Source organism: Dermacentor variabilis, chromosome 8, assembly GCF_050947875.1.
Source record: "Dermacentor variabilis isolate Ectoservices chromosome 8, ASM5094787v1, whole genome shotgun sequence".
In the NCBI taxonomy this organism is placed as follows: Eukaryota; Metazoa; Arthropoda; class Arachnida; order Ixodida; family Ixodidae; genus Dermacentor; species Dermacentor variabilis.
In genome coordinates this window covers 49,096,026-49,113,627 of record NC_134575.1, presented here as the reverse complement: position 1 = coordinate 49,113,627, position 17,602 = coordinate 49,096,026, and the positions used below count along the sequence as shown (strand labels likewise).

The 17,602-nt window shown below is 47.9% G+C and overlaps 1 protein-coding gene across 2 annotated transcripts in view; it reads left to right on the top strand.

Annotated features, from left to right (window-relative positions):
- The window catches only part of LOC142590199 (GTP-binding protein Rhes-like), an 83,012-nt gene extending 70,849 nt beyond the window's left edge, over window positions 1-12,163 (top strand). For both annotated transcript variants that reach the window (XM_075702109.1, XM_075702108.1), the window contains exon 3: window positions 7,236-12,163. In XM_075702109.1, coding sequence (XP_075558224.1) covers window positions 7,236-7,742 — 507 coding nt within the window. In that variant the 3' untranslated portion in view covers window positions 7,743-12,163. The remainder of the gene's footprint in view (window positions 1-7,235) is intronic.
- Window positions 12,164-17,602: the final 5,439 nt, after the last annotated feature.

The window sequence follows — 17,602 nt, the reverse complement described above, 5'->3', positions numbered from 1 at the left end:
ATATTCATGACCCTCTTGTGGGCTTCTGTGTAACTCGCCGAACGCGAGCACAAATTTCAACCTTGCGTTACGTCTGAAAATATTCGGGACAAGAATATTGAGGGCAACGGTCGAAATTCTCGTCGCAGTGATTATTCACGAGGAAGGACTTAAGAACATTCGGCCAATAGAATAGAGCTTCAGGAGCTACGTATGCGAACACGAAATGAAGTCGATCGAGTCTGCTCGAAAGACCCAACGAGGTAGGCATAAGAATCGCAGGAAATACATTACTAGGCAATGTCTTAGCGCCAGGCATTGTAGAATAAAATCTGAAAGCGTGATAAAAAAAACGCGGAATAAGATACTAGCGTACACGAACCAATCTTTCAGCCTTTTCAGCCGTGGCAGCAGTTGACAGAAGCCACCGTATCTGTCTTTTTTTCTTCGCTGGAATTCACAGTAGTTTCTCTTAGCGCGCTTCCGTTATCCCGAGCAGTCTAAAATTTATGCAATGCAGTGCACGCTTTGATCTCACTGGACTAAATGAACTGGTAATATTTAAACTTCGGCTCGTTTCATTAGCCGAGTCTACACTAACGAAGCTTAATTTCACAAGCGCCACAGGTGCGAATGATTTTCACTCCGTGTGCTCCTGAGCAATTTACATCATGTGCCTTTGTAGGCTGTAAGGCATGCTGTTACGTAATACATGACCCAAGGTGGCTAGAAGTACGTCGAGTTTAAATAGAATTTCAGTCAGCATATGTCTCGCCAGGGGAGCCTCGAGTTCGCAAGTTCTGCGAAGTTGAATGAACTGTCAGGACCAATACGAAGAAGGAATGCTATATATATAATATGTGTGCGTGTGTGTCGACATGAGCGTTGCCGTGTCTCTCCGCATTAATTTTTGGTCATACGTGTTTACGCGCACCCTGTATTAAAGATAGATTGCTGTACTAATTAACCGCCAGAGTTGCTCAAGCCAGGTCTTACAGCGCTGACGACATCATTCCGCAGACTCTTGAGAATGGCAGCCTGCAAACAAATGTCGTGAAAGACGCGACATTCTCGGCACACGGCTTTCATCTCAATATCTTCTCAGATTTTGTAATGTTGAAAAGTGCAAAACGACACCAGTGCTCAAACCTGAAAGCGATGTAATTTTCCTGGAGCCGATTTTAACGGGCAGCGTAGTGGCGCCCGCGCTGTGCCATTACAGGCCCGCAAACGGTGCGTTAAGGCTTTTAAGCGTTAAAGCTTTTAAGCGTTAAGGCTTTTAAGGGTTAAATCTTTTAAGCGGTATGGCTTTGAAGTGTAAAATCTTTTAAGCGTTATAAGCGTTTAGGCGTTAAGGCTTTGAAGCGTAAAATCTGTTAGTCGTTAAAGCGTTTAAGCGTTAAAACTTTTAAGCGTTAAAGTTTTAAGGGTGTCATCAGTCTTGCCGCGCCCGTGTATGTCGCGTCCGCGCTAGTCGGGCCCGACTGTAGTCAGAACACCGTCCGAGGAGTTCAAGCACGTCGCTTCAAACAGTACAAGTTTTATTTCTCTTCGTGGTACACTCCGAACATCGCAAAGAACGGACGCCGAGCAAGAAGCTGTTTTCCGCAGCTCGAGAAACCGCCCTGCGCCCGCAGGTCACACGTCGTTCCGACAGATGCGTTGCACGCACACAATACTGAGAACAGCAACACCAACGATTGTTTAAGGCAAGGAACTAAAGTTCGCTTACTTACTTTCATCGGTCAAGGCTTATTTTCATCGGTCAAAAAACACAAGCAAGTGGAATACTTTTGCAAACATAGACACTTCTACTGAAACATACTAGTATCAAGGAGTGCAGATTTTTTTAGCTAGAGAGAGAGAAAGAGAGAGTTGCAAATGAGAGAAAGGCAAGGGGGTAACTAGATTTAGAACCTCCGGTTTGCTACCCTGCACTGGGGGAAAGGAAAGGGGAAGTAAGGACGGAAAGAAGAGCGGTGACAAAAATAAAAGCGTGAAAAAAATGAAAAGGGATGGAATGGAATCATTATACTCCTTCTAATGGGCCACAATTGACCTAGTTGGTTCGTTGCAATAACTGAGGTTAGAGCGCTGGATTCACACTGACGATAAAGACGACAGGATGTGCGCTGTCTATCAAATCATTTTTTTTTCAGAAGAGCATGTCACTTATGTGGACAAGAAATCGCCATGCTCTTCTGAAATAAAATCAGTTGATACATAGCGCACGTCATGTCTTGGTACTTATCCGTGTGAACCCAGCGCTACAAACTCGACTAATGCTAGTGTTAGGCCAATAGTATTAGAATTTTTATAAATGACATTGACAACACCGATCAACTAGAGCAGGTTAGAGAAATAATTACTGAACATTTTAAAACGTGTGAAGGCTTTCTTCAAGTAACCTCGCTGTCACCGTCAGTTCTCCGTCCTTCAGGCCAAACTGTCATTTTTCTTTTATTTCGGATCCTATTCGTTTGCACACCCTTTGGCATTTTGGATCTTTGCACAGGGACGTGAGTGATCATACATACAAATTTAGGCTGATTTGAGGCTCGGTGGTGGAGCCTATGGAGCCAAGAATTGTAGTCCGGTGTTTTCCTGGAATGATCGCCCATAGTTTGCAGGTAGCGTCACCCCCTCTTGTTTCATTCGCAATTCCTGAATGCCCTCACGCACGCTTGGCAAAATCAGTCTGCTTGGAAAACTATTTGATGATACATGATCGGGGACAAACAGCCTTGATTTTTCTTTCTTTTCTTTTTGCGGGAACGTTCTTCCCATGAAACAATGTACGATACTTGTCTTATTCATAGCCCTGGTTCTCCTCTTTTTGCGTTTGAAATAACAAAAAAGGGACAAGCTTTCAGTTGGTCATATTTGATCACACAACATTTCTTTTGCTTCTTTCGCAAAAAAAAGAGAAAACATTGATTGCTTCGAACTACAAAGTCAGTGCCACATATCTTTCTATTTTCAACTTTGTGTCGTGGTCCATGATTATCGAAGTTCCGGGGGCGCAGTCTGCCTTGCCTTGTGCGAGCAAGTGGGTGAGTGAAAAAAAAATTCGTTTTATGACCTCTTCCGCTTAATGAATTAATAATTAAAACAGCCGGTCGTTAGGCATAGCGATAGCTTAATAACAAATGAAGCTGACTGAACAGGCTTCTATAAGATTACCGGCCAAGGTCAGACGACGGTTACAGTGGACGATCAATGACCACCTCGAAAAGCACGTTCAAACAATGTTTAGCCTGTCTGTCGGATTACCTTTTGCACTTTTGTATATAGAGAAACTTGAGCGAACAACGCCCCTCTCATGTGCAGTCGCGCAAGGGGAACGTCGCGTGCCTCTGATGCAAGTCTTGTTAGCCAAGCTTTTCCTTCGCTTTTCTCAAACGAACGACCCATGTTTTTTCTTAGCTTAACGAAACAAAAGAAGACCAGTCTTATAAATCACGAACGCGTGTCTAACGAAGTGAGCTTACTTCGTCGACTGCTTCTTCCTTTCGTTGAAAACGTCAATGAAGAAGAACAAGCGCAAGGAGACAGAATGTACATCAGGAAACAAAGAGGGAAGCTAACTGGACATCGCTCTCCCAATTAGGGAAGACCGAACGTTTGCACTTTTTCCCAGTGGCAGTCGGCGAGATTGAAGAACGTGTCGGAGACATGTAGACAAACTGAACAATATCAAGAGGTTTTCTTTCTGCGCAATGAAGCAACGAATCAAGCGAAACCTAAAAACAAGTGGACGCAATAAACGAAGGGAACCAAAAGAGGAGGCTAATTAGATACGACTTTAGGAATCGGAAGAGCTTGAAAGATCACACGCTCACCTTGATATAGTCGGCAAGGCTGACGAATACGCCAGAAAGGCGTCGCGACAGAATGGCACGGTTCCAGCCGAATGGACCGCCGATCGAGGCAGGGGAGCGCCGTAAAGGTTAGAGGGAAGAGCGAAGAAAGAAAGAAAGAAAGGAATGCCGGCACGAGAGACGAGGCATCGATGGCTGCAGGGATCGCGTTCGCGGAAGCCACTGCCGCCCAGCTGCAGGGCGTCAACGACGGTGCTTTGCCGAAGCAACCGAGGAGACGTTGATTGCGGCAGGTCCCGATGGTGCCGGCCACCGCCTCTTCCCGAATAATAGCCGCGGGCTGTCTGCGTCGTTATGGGATGAAAGTGATTGCGACATGCGATTGCGCAAGAACCGGCTCCGTAGTACGGACGACCCGGCAGCTTCGTTACGCGTTAGCTTGAAAGCCCGTTTGTGCTCGTATCGACGTGCCTATCTTTCAATGGGCTGCTTCGTGAGGTGCGACCGTTCCCCGCGAGCTATCCCCCCTCACCCCCTACCCCGCACGCTTTGCCTGAACGTCTGGGGTGTACTTCAGAGTGCGAGGCCACGTGTTCGCTACCCGGGCTGCTGCTGACGGATTCCGGTAGGTACGGAATGCAACGAAGTGAAAGTTATTCGCACAAAATTGTGACTGAGGACAATGGCGATAGCGGTCGCTTCTGTACGTGATGCCGCTGACGTACGAGTTCTCGCTCCTAAATGGCCGCTTCTGGCGCGCGTTCGCGAACTTTCCCTAAGTACGGCCGCCACACATGTTTTCAAGCGACGTCAACGATTGCGCGCGAACACGGACGTCGATATAGCTTTCAATCACTATTCAAGATTGCGCTACTGTGCATTTCTCCCGTGCATAGTTATCTCGCTCTGGACTGTTCGTAGTTGCGCTGGCTCGTTTTTATGAAAGTAAGGATTGTGAGCAATTTGGTGTAGCCGAATGATAAATAGGGTTACCCTTACGAACTCATCGGAAAAAAGAAATCGCCGTCGAGGAATGTATTGATGTCGTCCAACTGCGATATTTACTGCGACATTTCTCTTCGCCCCTTCATTTCCGTCCCAAGGGTTTATTATTCCATTGCTATACGGCAGTGCGACATACGAAACACAGGGAAAAGAAACCCACAGGACGAGCGCTGACTTCAAACTGAAGCTTTAATGCAAACCTATGCAATACACTATACATCGAAAACATCTTTCTTGAGCAAACGATGCGCCATCCTCAAGGCTGGAGATTTGGAATCGGAGAAAATGGAGCTGAGCAGAAGAGGCACCCCTCAGGGGTCAGTTATCTCACCGCTCCTGTTTAACATCGCAATGGTCGACCTCTCAAAGTACCTAGGCAAGGTCCAGGGCATCGGTCACACGATCTACGCAGACGACATCACTGTTTGGTGCGCGGGTGGCAGTGACGGACAAGTCGAAGCCGCTCTCCAGGAAGCTGTCGACACTACAGAGCGCTTTCTAACCGACACGGGACTCCGGTGCTCCCCAAAGAAATCGGAGCTCATTCTCTACAGCCCAACTAAAAAGGGCCGCAATCCACATAACTGGAAACCCCCCACTGAAATTGACATTAATCTCTACACCAAGTGCGGAGATCCCATTCCCAAAGGCGCGTCCATTCGGATCTTGGGAATGACACTCAAAGGGGCGGGCACAAATAGCATCACCATTCACAAACTAGCAAAGAAGACGGATAGCGTCATCGGTCTAATCAGGCGGGTGGCTAACAGAAGGAGAGGCCTGAGCGAAGAGAATCTGATAAGGCTAGTCCATGCTTTCTTGTTATGCCATTTCACGTACGTAGCGGCCATGCACGTCTGGAAGAGGGCCGAGCGAGACAAGCTAAATGCCATGATAAGGGGGGGGGGATCAAGAGCGCGCTCGGACTACCAAACTACACACGCACCGACCGACTCCTGCAGTGGGGTATTCATAATACCCTGGAAGAAATTGCAGAAGCATAAGAAAGGGCACAGATTCTCAGGCTCTCCGGCACCAGGGCAGGCAGACGACTCCTAACAGAGATGGGCGTCCCCCCGGCCACTGTAGAAGACGCCTATCAGGGCCTTCCGAAAGAGCAGAAAGATAGCATCCTCATATCGCCTGCCCCGCGCAATATGCATCCCCAGCGCAACGTAGAAAGAAGGAAGGCCAGGGCGGTGGCGCTCCTACGCCGCGTGGCAGAACTCCCTAGCGGCAGCTGCTTCGTTGACGCGGCCCACTATGGCAACAGCAACAATTTCACGGTAGTGTCGATCAACCACAGGGGTTTGACCGTTAACGCCGCTTCGGTACGAAGCACGTCGTCGCGTGCGGCCGAGCAAGTGGCCATTGCCTTGGCCCTCTTGGACGACAAACATGCCCATATCTTCAGCGACTCCAGGGCAGCCATCCACGCCTTCAGCGTTGGCGCTGTGTGTAAGGAAGCCTGTCGCATCCTCGACGGCAAAAGCATCGCTACCCACACCCTAACGTGGTTCCCCGCTCACATAGGATCGATCGTGGGAGGCCCCACAAACCTCAACGAGCTGGCCCACTCCAAGGCGCGAGGTGTCGCTTTCCGCGACCATGGAGAACTCCAACGCCGGCCCGCAGTGGTGGAGAACAGAGATCAACCGACCACATACAATGAAATTGCGCAGAACTTTTATCTCGACAGGAGAGATTTTCCCCTTCCACACAAGAAGTTAAATAGAGCGCAGGCATTGACCCCCAGATTATTGCGAACAGACTCGCATCCAAGCCCAGCTTTATTCCACAAGCTTTATCCCGACACCTATGCCACTGATTCTTGCAGGCACTGCAATGACATCGCTAGCCTAGACCATATGCTCTGGCGTTGCCCCTCGTTACGAGGCACAGAACAAATGAATGAGGACAAGTGGCTCTCCGCTATCAAGAGCCCCGATGCCGGGGCGCAACTACGGGCTGTCCAGAGGGCCCACAATGCGGCGGTCGGGTATGGCTTGACTGTCCCAACGTGGGAGCGGCCCGCAGCGCGCTGAGTCGCGTACCTCAGGACCTTCATTAAAGTTTTGCATCCATCCATCCATCCATCCATTAATGTTTCAGTTAGAAGGCAGCGCTCGTGCTGTGGTTTTCTTTTTGTGTGTTTCGTCTGAGGCGCTGTCACAGACCAACGAATCCCTAGCGACTAACACAGCTTTCCAGCTTGCTGCAGTTCGTGTCTCCCGTCTTGCGCGTGTCCCAAATTTAGCAATGTTGCAAACTTTCTTCCATCTCACACGTTTCCGCAAGACTGATTGTTCGAGTTATCACTCACTCTAGAGAATGATTGGTGCTTGCAATGAAGAGTAACCTGTGTGAAAAAAAAAGGGCGCTTGAGCTTCACTGGTTCATTGTTTTGTTTCTTTTGTCTCCCTGGCGCAGTTCCACACGGGCGAGTACGAGCTGAACGGGTCATCCCTCACGCTGGACATCGTGGACACGAGCGGCAGCTACCCGTTCCCGGCCATGAGGCGTCTGGCCATCACCACGGCCGACGCGTTCGTGCTCGTCTACGCCATCGACGACCCGGAGTCGTTCGAAGAGGCGCGCCGCATCCACGACCAGATCGTCCAGCTCCACTCGGCCAAGGCGCCCGTGGTCGTGGTGGGCAACAAGTGCGACCTGCCCGCCGAGATGCGCCGCGTCAGGCGAGAGGTGGCCGAGACCATCATCTCCATCGACTGGGAGCACGGCTTCGTCGAGTCCTCGGCCAAGGAGAACGTCAACGTGTTTGCCGTCTTCAAGGAACTCCTGGTCCAGGCCAAGATCCCGTACGACCTGAACCCGGCCGCCGTGAACAAGAGGCGTCGCTCGCTGCCTGTCTACCCGACCAGCCCGACCATCAAGGACAAGACGCTGCTCAAGAGGAACAGCTGCGCGGTGTCATAGCTGCGCGGAGGTCGTCGCTAGTGTTTTTTCCCGCAGAAACACTTCTTGTGGACTCGCGCGTGCCTCCAGTGCCAGTTACTGTGACGTTTCGCTGCCTATGCCGTTATGCTAAACCCGGCAGATGAATTTCGCAGTGGAACGAAGTGTCCGCATCTGTGGGATCAAGATATATACTTTGCCTACATCGAACGCCAGCGAAATACTGCCCGGACTCGGCAGACTCCGAAACTGCCAGTATGACGTCCTAGTAAAACGTTTAACTAATCAGAAGATTGTGTGTCGTAGAAGATGCAGTAACAGCTTCGGCCCCCGCCCCTGCAATACAACAGTCTCCCAAGGGTGGCCAATGCAGTTGGCGTGATTATTGAGCTAGTAACAACGTCGTTGGTTCGAATCCGCAACCTATGGAAGGCAGCGGGGACAAAGAGAAATCTGGCTTTCTGAAGAATGGCGTGTCTGCGTCATCATAATGGCTGGTGCTTGCAGTTGATTAGGGCCTATACTTGTACATAGGGCCCTTTCGAGAACTGTATTATTTAGCACCTTGAGAACCTGACATGATGTTTCAACTATGATAAGACTTACATGACCTGTGTAGTGGTTCCAGTAACTCGCGGTCCAAGTCTACGCCATCTACAAGGTTTGACCACGTTAACGTTTCAGAACGGTGATTCAAGAGGCGTTCGCATGCAGGAAGAATTTGTTTAATTCCGAGGAATTTCACTGCGATCGACTTTCACTCGCGAAAGCAGATGTCACAAGTTTCTTGTGATTGCAGTCTAGGAAGCTCAGGTAGGCAAAGAACACGCATCCTACCTCGAGCATGACCCAGCAAATAGAGCCATGGCTCTGACGCAACCCAGCCATGGGATCCAGCATCGGCTTCTCATGAACACCGAGTGCGTGTGTGTACCCCCCGTGATCTCTTGCGTCAGGAACAACATAACCCAGATGACAATCACAGTGCACCTGTGCTGAAGATATGAACTGTGCAGCTGGGATTGAGCAGCAGAACAAATGCGTGACCACTGCTGTCCGGTCAGCTTATGTTACCTACCAAAGCTGTTAACACCTCGTCTCAATGAATTCGCACATTTCCGACATTGCTCATTCTGCGAGAACATCTTGATTGCGACTAACACATAGTCCGTCGCAGGCATAATAAAACTTGCCAGTGCACGTAAGGAATCAAGTAGCGTATTTCCAATGGACACCTATCTGCTCGCGTAGCACTCATCAGTCTTGAGATCTGATGCAACGCCGGAGCTAGGCACCCATGACATGGCCGAAACTGAGATAGCGTGGTAGTAAACGTAAGCGATGAAAGGCCAGTCAGAAGTTGTAATTTTGACGCAGATTCAGTTTACCAGCTTAACACATGGCTTTTTTTTCTTCGCCTTGCAGTTGTAAGGAAACGCAGACAGCCGAGAAAGCAGTGTAGGAACATTGGTTTTGGAAAGGGCATTCAAGCACGCGTATTAGCTTGGAAATTCGATATGAATGCATGGCTGGAAAGACAGCTAGCTGTCGTAATGTGCGAAGTTTTCCTTCCCATATGTAGACTATCGTTCGACGTTGTCGAACCACATAAAACGTATCATGATGATTTTTTCTAGCCAAGACTTCTGTACTCGGCAAATCTAGTTACATTCCTTATTGTAATGCCAATAGCGCGAGATGCCACCTCACAAAGATACCACTTATTGTGCATATTCTCATAGAGGTGTACAATAACCTGCCACTCTCTAGCGTGCAGGAGATTTTTCGCACTCAAAACAAAATTCCGTCTCCACAGTCAGGACTCTAATCCGCAACTTTGTGCGTGACAACATAATGTCATAGCCGCTGGGAGACCACGTAGCGGGCTAATAATGGGACGTCAAAGCAATGAAATTAACTGGAATATAATCTCACGTTTCAAAATCGAGTTTGTGAGGCAATTTGGTTCGCCGGGAATCGCACATTTAGCGTGATACCAGTCTTTATTAGTATAAGCAACTAGAACTAAAATGGTGTTTACAACGAACGAACAGACCCTTAACGTACTTCACACCACAGGGCTCTTTTTTGACAGAATCAATAGGACACCGAGACATTATGATGTTATGACACCAGGTTCATCGCACATGTTCAACGGTAGCTTCTCAAAAACTCGCACCTGGCCCAGTTGGCATTTGCTGCGTGGCATGTTCATAGCTAAAGAAAGACGAGGACAGCCAAAGAGAACGCGAACATAGAAACGGTCCCTAGATGAGCGAACTACACTGAAAGGAGGTACAATGGTAAATAAGGAAGGTTGTGCCTCAACTAACTGGATGAGACTAGGGCGTGGTTCGAGCCTTAGCTGTGACTCGGGTGGCCAGTCAGCTAAGTAAAATCCACATGTTCCTTTCCGTTTTGTGGCGTACTGCGTCTATGAGGCCACGTTCTTGTCGATGTTGTTGCATACAAAGTGATGAGAAAAAAAAGCTACCTGATGGAACTCTCTTGTTTGTGACTGCTAAATAATCGCTATTTATCAGACTTGCATTGTTGCGTTCTTGGCACTTTCTTCTCTCTCTATAACCGCTCGAATTTGATGTGTATTTAACTGTGTCTCTAAGCGCCACTCTCAAGCTGTTCCCGTAAATATTATCAGTAGGACATCAATGCGAAATGGTCAGACGAGATCTTTCATCGCACCAACTGCAAATATTTAGATAAAAATTGGCTTTTCTCTATTCACTTGAGATGATAGGAGACTTGAATTATATGGGAATGAATCTGACAATTAAGGCGTAATTATTGTGCTTATGTTTTATGCAGTGATTATCGTGAAACGCAGCGCACACCTAAGGACAAATGCCCAGTGACCCAACTTGGCGTCACAGAGGTTATTGAAGCGGGCCACGTAGCCAGTGACACATACCTACTGACTTAAGTGGGAGTTATAGAACGTCGTTAACGAGCAGTAGACACTCTGTATCAGGTGCCTAATTAACCAAGTTGGCGGCATAGAGGGTCGGTCATTGGAGAGCGGAACATACCCAGTGGAACACATCCAGTGACTCAAGATGAAGTCAGATGGGTTCATTAAAGAGCACCAAATATACAGTGCTACATACCGGATGATCCAAATTCGTCCAATGACTGGTTTTGAATCCGGTTCTCTCAACACAGCAGCTCTACCCATTTTACCATGGGCTACGTAATGGCCCAAGCTGGCGGGAAAAAGGTTAGGAGCGGACAGACGCACAGGCGCGGCAACTGCTAGCGGGAACACGAGAGCCCGGGGAAGAGCTCCGCGGAGCGCCACCACCCCCGACGCCTCTTGAAGTCTTGGCAGAGCCTGCTAGTACCGTGATTATTTTTTAACTGGCTCTCGACAAGGTTGGCTTGCAAAGACTGGCAATATGCAGTCATACATCCTTTCGGACTGTTTCCCTAAGGCCCCTCAGGGGCGACACAATCAGGAAATCAAAGATTTAGGTCACGGAGTCGTTTTCAAGTGTTATCGGCGTGGCGTGTTTAAGGAAAAGGCGAAAGGTTTTACTGAATGTCTGTTGTCATATATGCATGATGAAAAGTAGTTGCTGGTCTGCCATTATCTTGGTTCTCTCAAGATGCTTCCAGCAGACATTTTAATATTCCGAATCAACTCTGTCCGAAAGAACAAAGGAACGATAGATAAAACAAGAAATCGTGTAGTGCTCTTAAAGAACAGTACAATGATCCCTTTAAAGAAAAAAAAGAAAGAGAGAAACATTTGAATTTATATTTAGCTGATTTGTTTATTCTTAATGGTGACATGAATTCTTGCTGCAAGCTTTCATAGCGTTACTAAGACACAGGACGTTGACCACGTGGAACGAAGGTGCATTACTGCCTTATTATGGTGGCGACCAACACAACTGCCGGATAATATCGCGTGCAAATTTACAGTTGTCCTGCCACACACTAGTCAACACGCCTCAGGATTTTTCGTCACGCAGCCGCGCTTTTAACAGATGTTGTCGTCAGAGGGCTTCAGAACAAAATCCATTTACGGATGTAGTAGTTGTTGTGCTAAACATAAAATCTGAAGGTATTTCATCTAAGAATGGCAATCTATGTCAACGTACTCTCCGTTAGGACATTAGTTCTGCTTACTTTGACAGATGTCGCGTCGATGCAAAGTGATAGTGTTGCATGCTGTGAAAATAGGCTCGACGTCTTTAAATATGCCACATCTGTGATTTCGTAGTTTCAAGATGATCGTTAGGTGTGAACAAGCTTGCGTCTACTATTTTTTTTCTTTTGATGTCGTGAAGTCACAGTGTTATCCTTGCTCCTGTCTTCCTGCTGTTCAAATTGTGCGTAGATAGCGTGAGAATGACCCTGCCCTTGACTACATTAAAATGACGAAACGCGCTGCTTCCATGTGTAAATAAAAGCTGTTGGACTCTAAACAAGTGGTGTTGTTCTTTCTCAAATAAGAAGTATGTTGAGACTTCTCAATATCTGGCCACAATATAACAAAAAGAGTTATTATTGACATGAGGCCCATAAAAAAGAAGAATTTACTTAGCTAAAAGAGCAAGCCTAGGCAAGTCGCTCTACAAGAAGTCTACAGAACGTATATGCTTACATTTACCAGGGAAGTTATGAAAGCACAAAAAAAAATGCACGTAGCAAGGTGAGCACACTGTGGTTTTATTCAGCTAAATAGAACACGTTGACCAGCCCCAGAAGCGTTCCATGTTTTATAGAAATTGCAATAAACCTACATATATTCAAATGGTCCAAAAACCTAATTCGTGTAAACAAGAAAGAATGACTCCTTATGCAAATTGGTTTATTCGGTGGAAAATGAGTGATCAAATATTCATTTACTGCAGCATTCTCCCACAGTTAAGATCACCATATATATTTATTGCTTGCCTGATTTTTTCTCCCTTGAAGAAACGTCTCAGTTCTGCCTGAATACATTGAATGTACTGATTGCGAGAGCAAATATTGGAAGATTATACTTAGTAAGGCTAGTACATTTTTACAAGCCGTATAAAGTGCTGTAAGCATTCGCTCACTAACTAAATTAATAAACACGGTGTCACGCGCGCACAGGCAAACGCGAACACATCTCACTGTCGCAATGGCGGCGACGTGATGAAAGGCGGCAAAGCGCAGAGCAAATTGCCCTTCGTACAGTCTCTCGCTTTAACGCGAACTCAGCGGGTGAGAACACAGCGCGCACGAAGCCATCAGCGATCTTGGGGTCGCCTGGCCCTCGAACCCAGCGCAGATTGCCTCCAAGACGGGTAGTGCGCGGAGGCGCCACGCAGCCGGAGTAGGAGAGGGAACAAGCGCCTCCGTGCCCCCCCCTGCCCCCAGCTTCTAAGGCGCGCAAACGTCTCCCCGCGCACGTGCGAGAAGATGGCCCGCACTCTTCTCGCCTTCCCGCGCGCTTCTCGTGCGTGAAAAAACGTCTTCTCATTAGACTACCTTTCCTCACAGCTCATCCTCGCAGGCTTTCCATCGCTCCTACAGCAACGGCGAGTGGCCGCGACCTTATCCCGCTCGAACTTGAAACCTCACGCCGACGCTGACGACGACGACGGCGGCGGCGGAAATTTGTCTTGAGTGTCCACCACACAATTGGCAATAGTAGAGGCACTCAACCACCACGGGGAACTATAAAAAGATACCTAACGGTTATAGAGAGATTCTTTAAAGGGGACGAGTGCAGGGGGGCTTAAAATATGAATCACCATAAAGTAATGAGTTGAATTTAAATAGTCATTAAGATAGTGACAGCACACCAGTCGTTTCGAACATTCATTATTTGCGTCGCTCGTCCCCCTTAGACCCAGGTAAGTGGTCGTAACCTTTATAGTCGAAGATGAAGAAAAATATATTGAGAATTTCAAATTTAATTATCGAATCGTACAGCAAGACTATTTCATTCGTATTCTAAGTTCGCAAACTTAGCAAAAGCCTATTTGTAATAATTATTGCTATATGTGCGTCTTGGAGGGTTTGGCACCATGGTGCGGGGCCTGAAGCTATCCGAGCGATCGCGTCCGTGCCCTACAGTTTGTTTGCAGTAGGATCGGTGGCGCACGCATTTCATACACGCCGGAAGGTCACGGGGCGCTCGCTATAACGAAATAGAAAGAAAGGATGTTCGGTGGTTGCGTACGAGCGGGTGCTGCTGTGTTTGTCTCGCTCCACCAGTGCGCCAGAGCTGTACCACCCCTTAGGCGGTACAGCTCGTAAGGGTGTCAGGAAGTGCGATGCCCGTAACTGCATGTCAATGCTTGTTCAAGAAACCGCATCGCGTGTGCTTGTACATAGCATGCTGACACTGATCGAGCGTGAAATCGGTTGCACGAACTTGCCTCGGCCAGGGCCCGGTGTCACTGAGGTTCAAGAATGGCTGACAGACAAGATGGACGAAGCAACGTGGCGGGAAAACACTCTCCCGACCACCAGGAGGAGCCTGTCACCACCCCCTGCGCGGCTCGACTTCGATAGTCCCAGCAAACAGTTGCAATTCATTCTTCAGCTTGAGACTTACGCAGAGCATCGCTTCCTGCTTTTCCTAAGCTATACTGACGAGGTAAGAGTCAGAACGTTCCTCTATACTATGAGCTCACAAGAAGCTAGGCTCATCCTTGGCACGGGCTAAGCCTAGCAGCATGAGAATGAGCGCGCTTTGATTTCGAGAGGGAATGTTTAAGACATGCTTCGTACACATGCCTAACAAATTTTGCGAAAGTGGCGAGTTCCCCTCTCCCCCCCCCCTCCCAAACGCGAGAAGCCCGGCCAGCAGGGGACAGCGTTGTGGCGGCAGTGCGTGAACTTGTAAAGATTTGCAATTATGAATCTAAGGACTTTGAGAACTGTTTGACCCGATCTTCTTGTCGTCGACCTCAGAGATTCGGCGTTATCAGGCAAGCTGTGCTGTATCACAAAACCCACGCTGGAAGATGCCGCTCTACAAGCGTGAATTCGTGAAGACGCTCTCATGGCGGGGACTGCGGTATTACAACGGGGCCAGCGGACATTCTGATCCGTGTGGCACGAAAAACAGCGCTTCGCAGTCAGAGCAGCCAAGTTTAACCAGTGTCAGCAGCCCCGGTCACGTACATCTACAAAATGGGGTGAGTAGTAAGCCTCCAGATACGAACCATGTTTCACCTCCGGCAAAAACAAGTCACCGATACTGTAGTCGTTAACCGCGTGCGTGACATGACCGTCCAGCTCGTCAAGCGAAATGCGGCATTTGCGAATCGAAAGCACACATCGATGTTGTTTGTGAAAAGAAACTTTACGTCAATGTCCGTGGATCAGTTCCCCGTGTCATCAAACCGGAGCACCTGCTGCCAAGTTGGTTCGAGTTGGAGTGAACGGATGCGAAAAGCTTTTTGAAGTTTAAACCGGATAAGCCATCACGGCCCTTCTCTCAAGTTGTTTCTGGGTGTTCGAAAGAAACTGCATTTGACGCACCGGACCAGACAACCCACGTCTGGGCTTCGTGGGTGTGTTCCCGGCAGACGTGTACGTGTTACAGAAAAAAAGAATTGTTACCGAATAAAATTATAATTCCTTATTACGAAAATGTTATTGATTATAGTCAGCAATTGCTGCCCAATGAAGGTCACTGAGGAATTACTATAATGTAACCGAACACGTTAGCGTTACTTTACTTCATATTCATTAAAATTGCACAAAACAGTAAATAAAGCGACCTGTCCTGGCTCTTTCAATTCGTCCTCCACAACCATTAACACGCTGTTTATCTCCACTATGAATTGCTTTTCAAACCTTCCTTCGATAACATTCCCTGGTTTTCTTGTGAAGAGATCTGACTGCGACGCTGAAAAGCCACTTGTCGACTTCACGCTGGAGAGGAGTTGCCTTGCAATGTACGAACACCTTTTTCACAAGATTGTGGGCTCTGAACGCTGCGATGCTCCGACATGGTTCCTGTTTGAAGGGGTGAGCTTTATTTTTGCTTGGGCAAGGGGAAGACGCTCCGGATAGCGCCAGCGAAAAAAAAAACACTAAAGCTCACCCATAGTTGATTCTCTGACATCACCCACCAAAGCGACTACTGCGATATGCCGCATAGACTCGTGTAAGGGCCGCACCCCCAACTTGGCTGGCCGAAATTTGAAAATAAAATTTCCATCGAAGAAGCCATTGCGTTCGATGCCCGAATGCCGCGCGCTCGCATCGGCGAATTTTCGCGCGCTCCGCACTTCCGTTCGCCCCTACTAGATGGCGAGAGCTGCACTTTGGCCTCTTACGCAAGGGTACATTCGAGGATCCGGAGTATACAGTAGTTTACGGTCGCGGCGGCACCATTTTGACCAAAACGTTCGGTCCCCTGTAAGGGCCGCACCTCGTCAAAATTGTGAGAAGGAAAAAGTGCGGCCCTTAAACGAATCTGTACGTGTATAGAAGGTGCTTCATCTAATGTTAGCCAAGCTGCTCAACGAAAAAAAGAGACAAAATAACACGGTACAAGAAGCCGATACAAAGCCTACTGTATTCAGTGGTCAGAATTCAGAAACACGGTAGCTTTGGCAATGTTTGCAAGTAAGAAGAGCTTCCGTACGCTTAAGCAGCACCTACAATCGCGTGATCTGGAAAGTGTCCTGACCTGTACCGCCGTCGCCCGCCTGGTACAGGCTAGGGTTCGCTCTACAGTGCTCTACAGCCTGGTCAGCCTTGGGAACTCGTAAATCGTAACTCTCGTCTTTCCAAGTCTTAGGTGTCGCTCATTCGGCTTAACTAAAACGAGATCAACATTTTTTTCTATGGCCCTGTCCATAAACGAATTAAATGCGTTTTCTAGCCCTGTCACAGTATGTGGTCTCACCGCCTTTCAAACAGCATTGTGCTTATCTTTCGCTCTAGAACGTTCGCCGAGGTTACGCTACAGCGACTAGCAACTTCTTGCAGAGCATATTGTCGAGCCGTTCTTGCCCACGTGCATGCTGCTGCGTTTTCTTTCGTAATAGTTTTGGTCGTTTTTGAGTTGTCACGTTTTCATTTACCTCATTTATTGTATTTGCTCTCATTAGCTGTATGCATTGTGATTCGTACACTTTGGGGCTGTTCAACTGGTCCTAACGGGTACTAAGCAGATTAGGAAATTTGCAGCCGATTAGAATGAAAGTTGGTGTTATTTGAGACGCACAGCCTTTCATTCGCATAAACTGAAATGTGACAAAAACGTGCATTGTTTTTTTCTTCCTCGCCATTCGGCGCTAAGAAAGGCCGTATTGACACACATATCTGGAGGCTCAGGTTCACACTAGTCCGAGCACACGTGGGTGCATTGGGGAGGTGTGCATTGCGATGCGAACACAGCGGATCGCAAGATTTAGTTTCACAGCATTTGAGTGCCTGTCACTTTCGAAACGCATGAGATGTCCTGCCTCCTTTTGCCACGGTGGTTACCGAGGGCTCGATATTTTTTTTGTAATAAATTATTTTTGAATGTAGCGAAGTCTACCGCCTCTTTAGTTTAAAAGGCCTAAATGTTCAGCACTTGTCGTGCGTTTGATTCCCTCCAGGGTACTTTCAGACCCAGCGGTGTACGGACAGCGCCTAGGAAAACACGAGGCGCAAGATGTGCGCTAGTTCACAATAAGTCATTGTTGAGACTGCATATGAAGCTTCACAATTTCGCGCTGAGACCGTTCTCAAAGCACCAGTGAAATTTATGATCTTGCTTCTGGAGCGCCGACGCTCGAAAACAGACACTCGAGACTTCGTCCCATAGGGTTATCTTGCATAAATTGGGATAGGGTCTTCTTCCTGCAGAGTACACTCAAAAGGCTGCTGATAATGATAACAATACCAGCGGTGCTGGTACAAGTAATATTTGT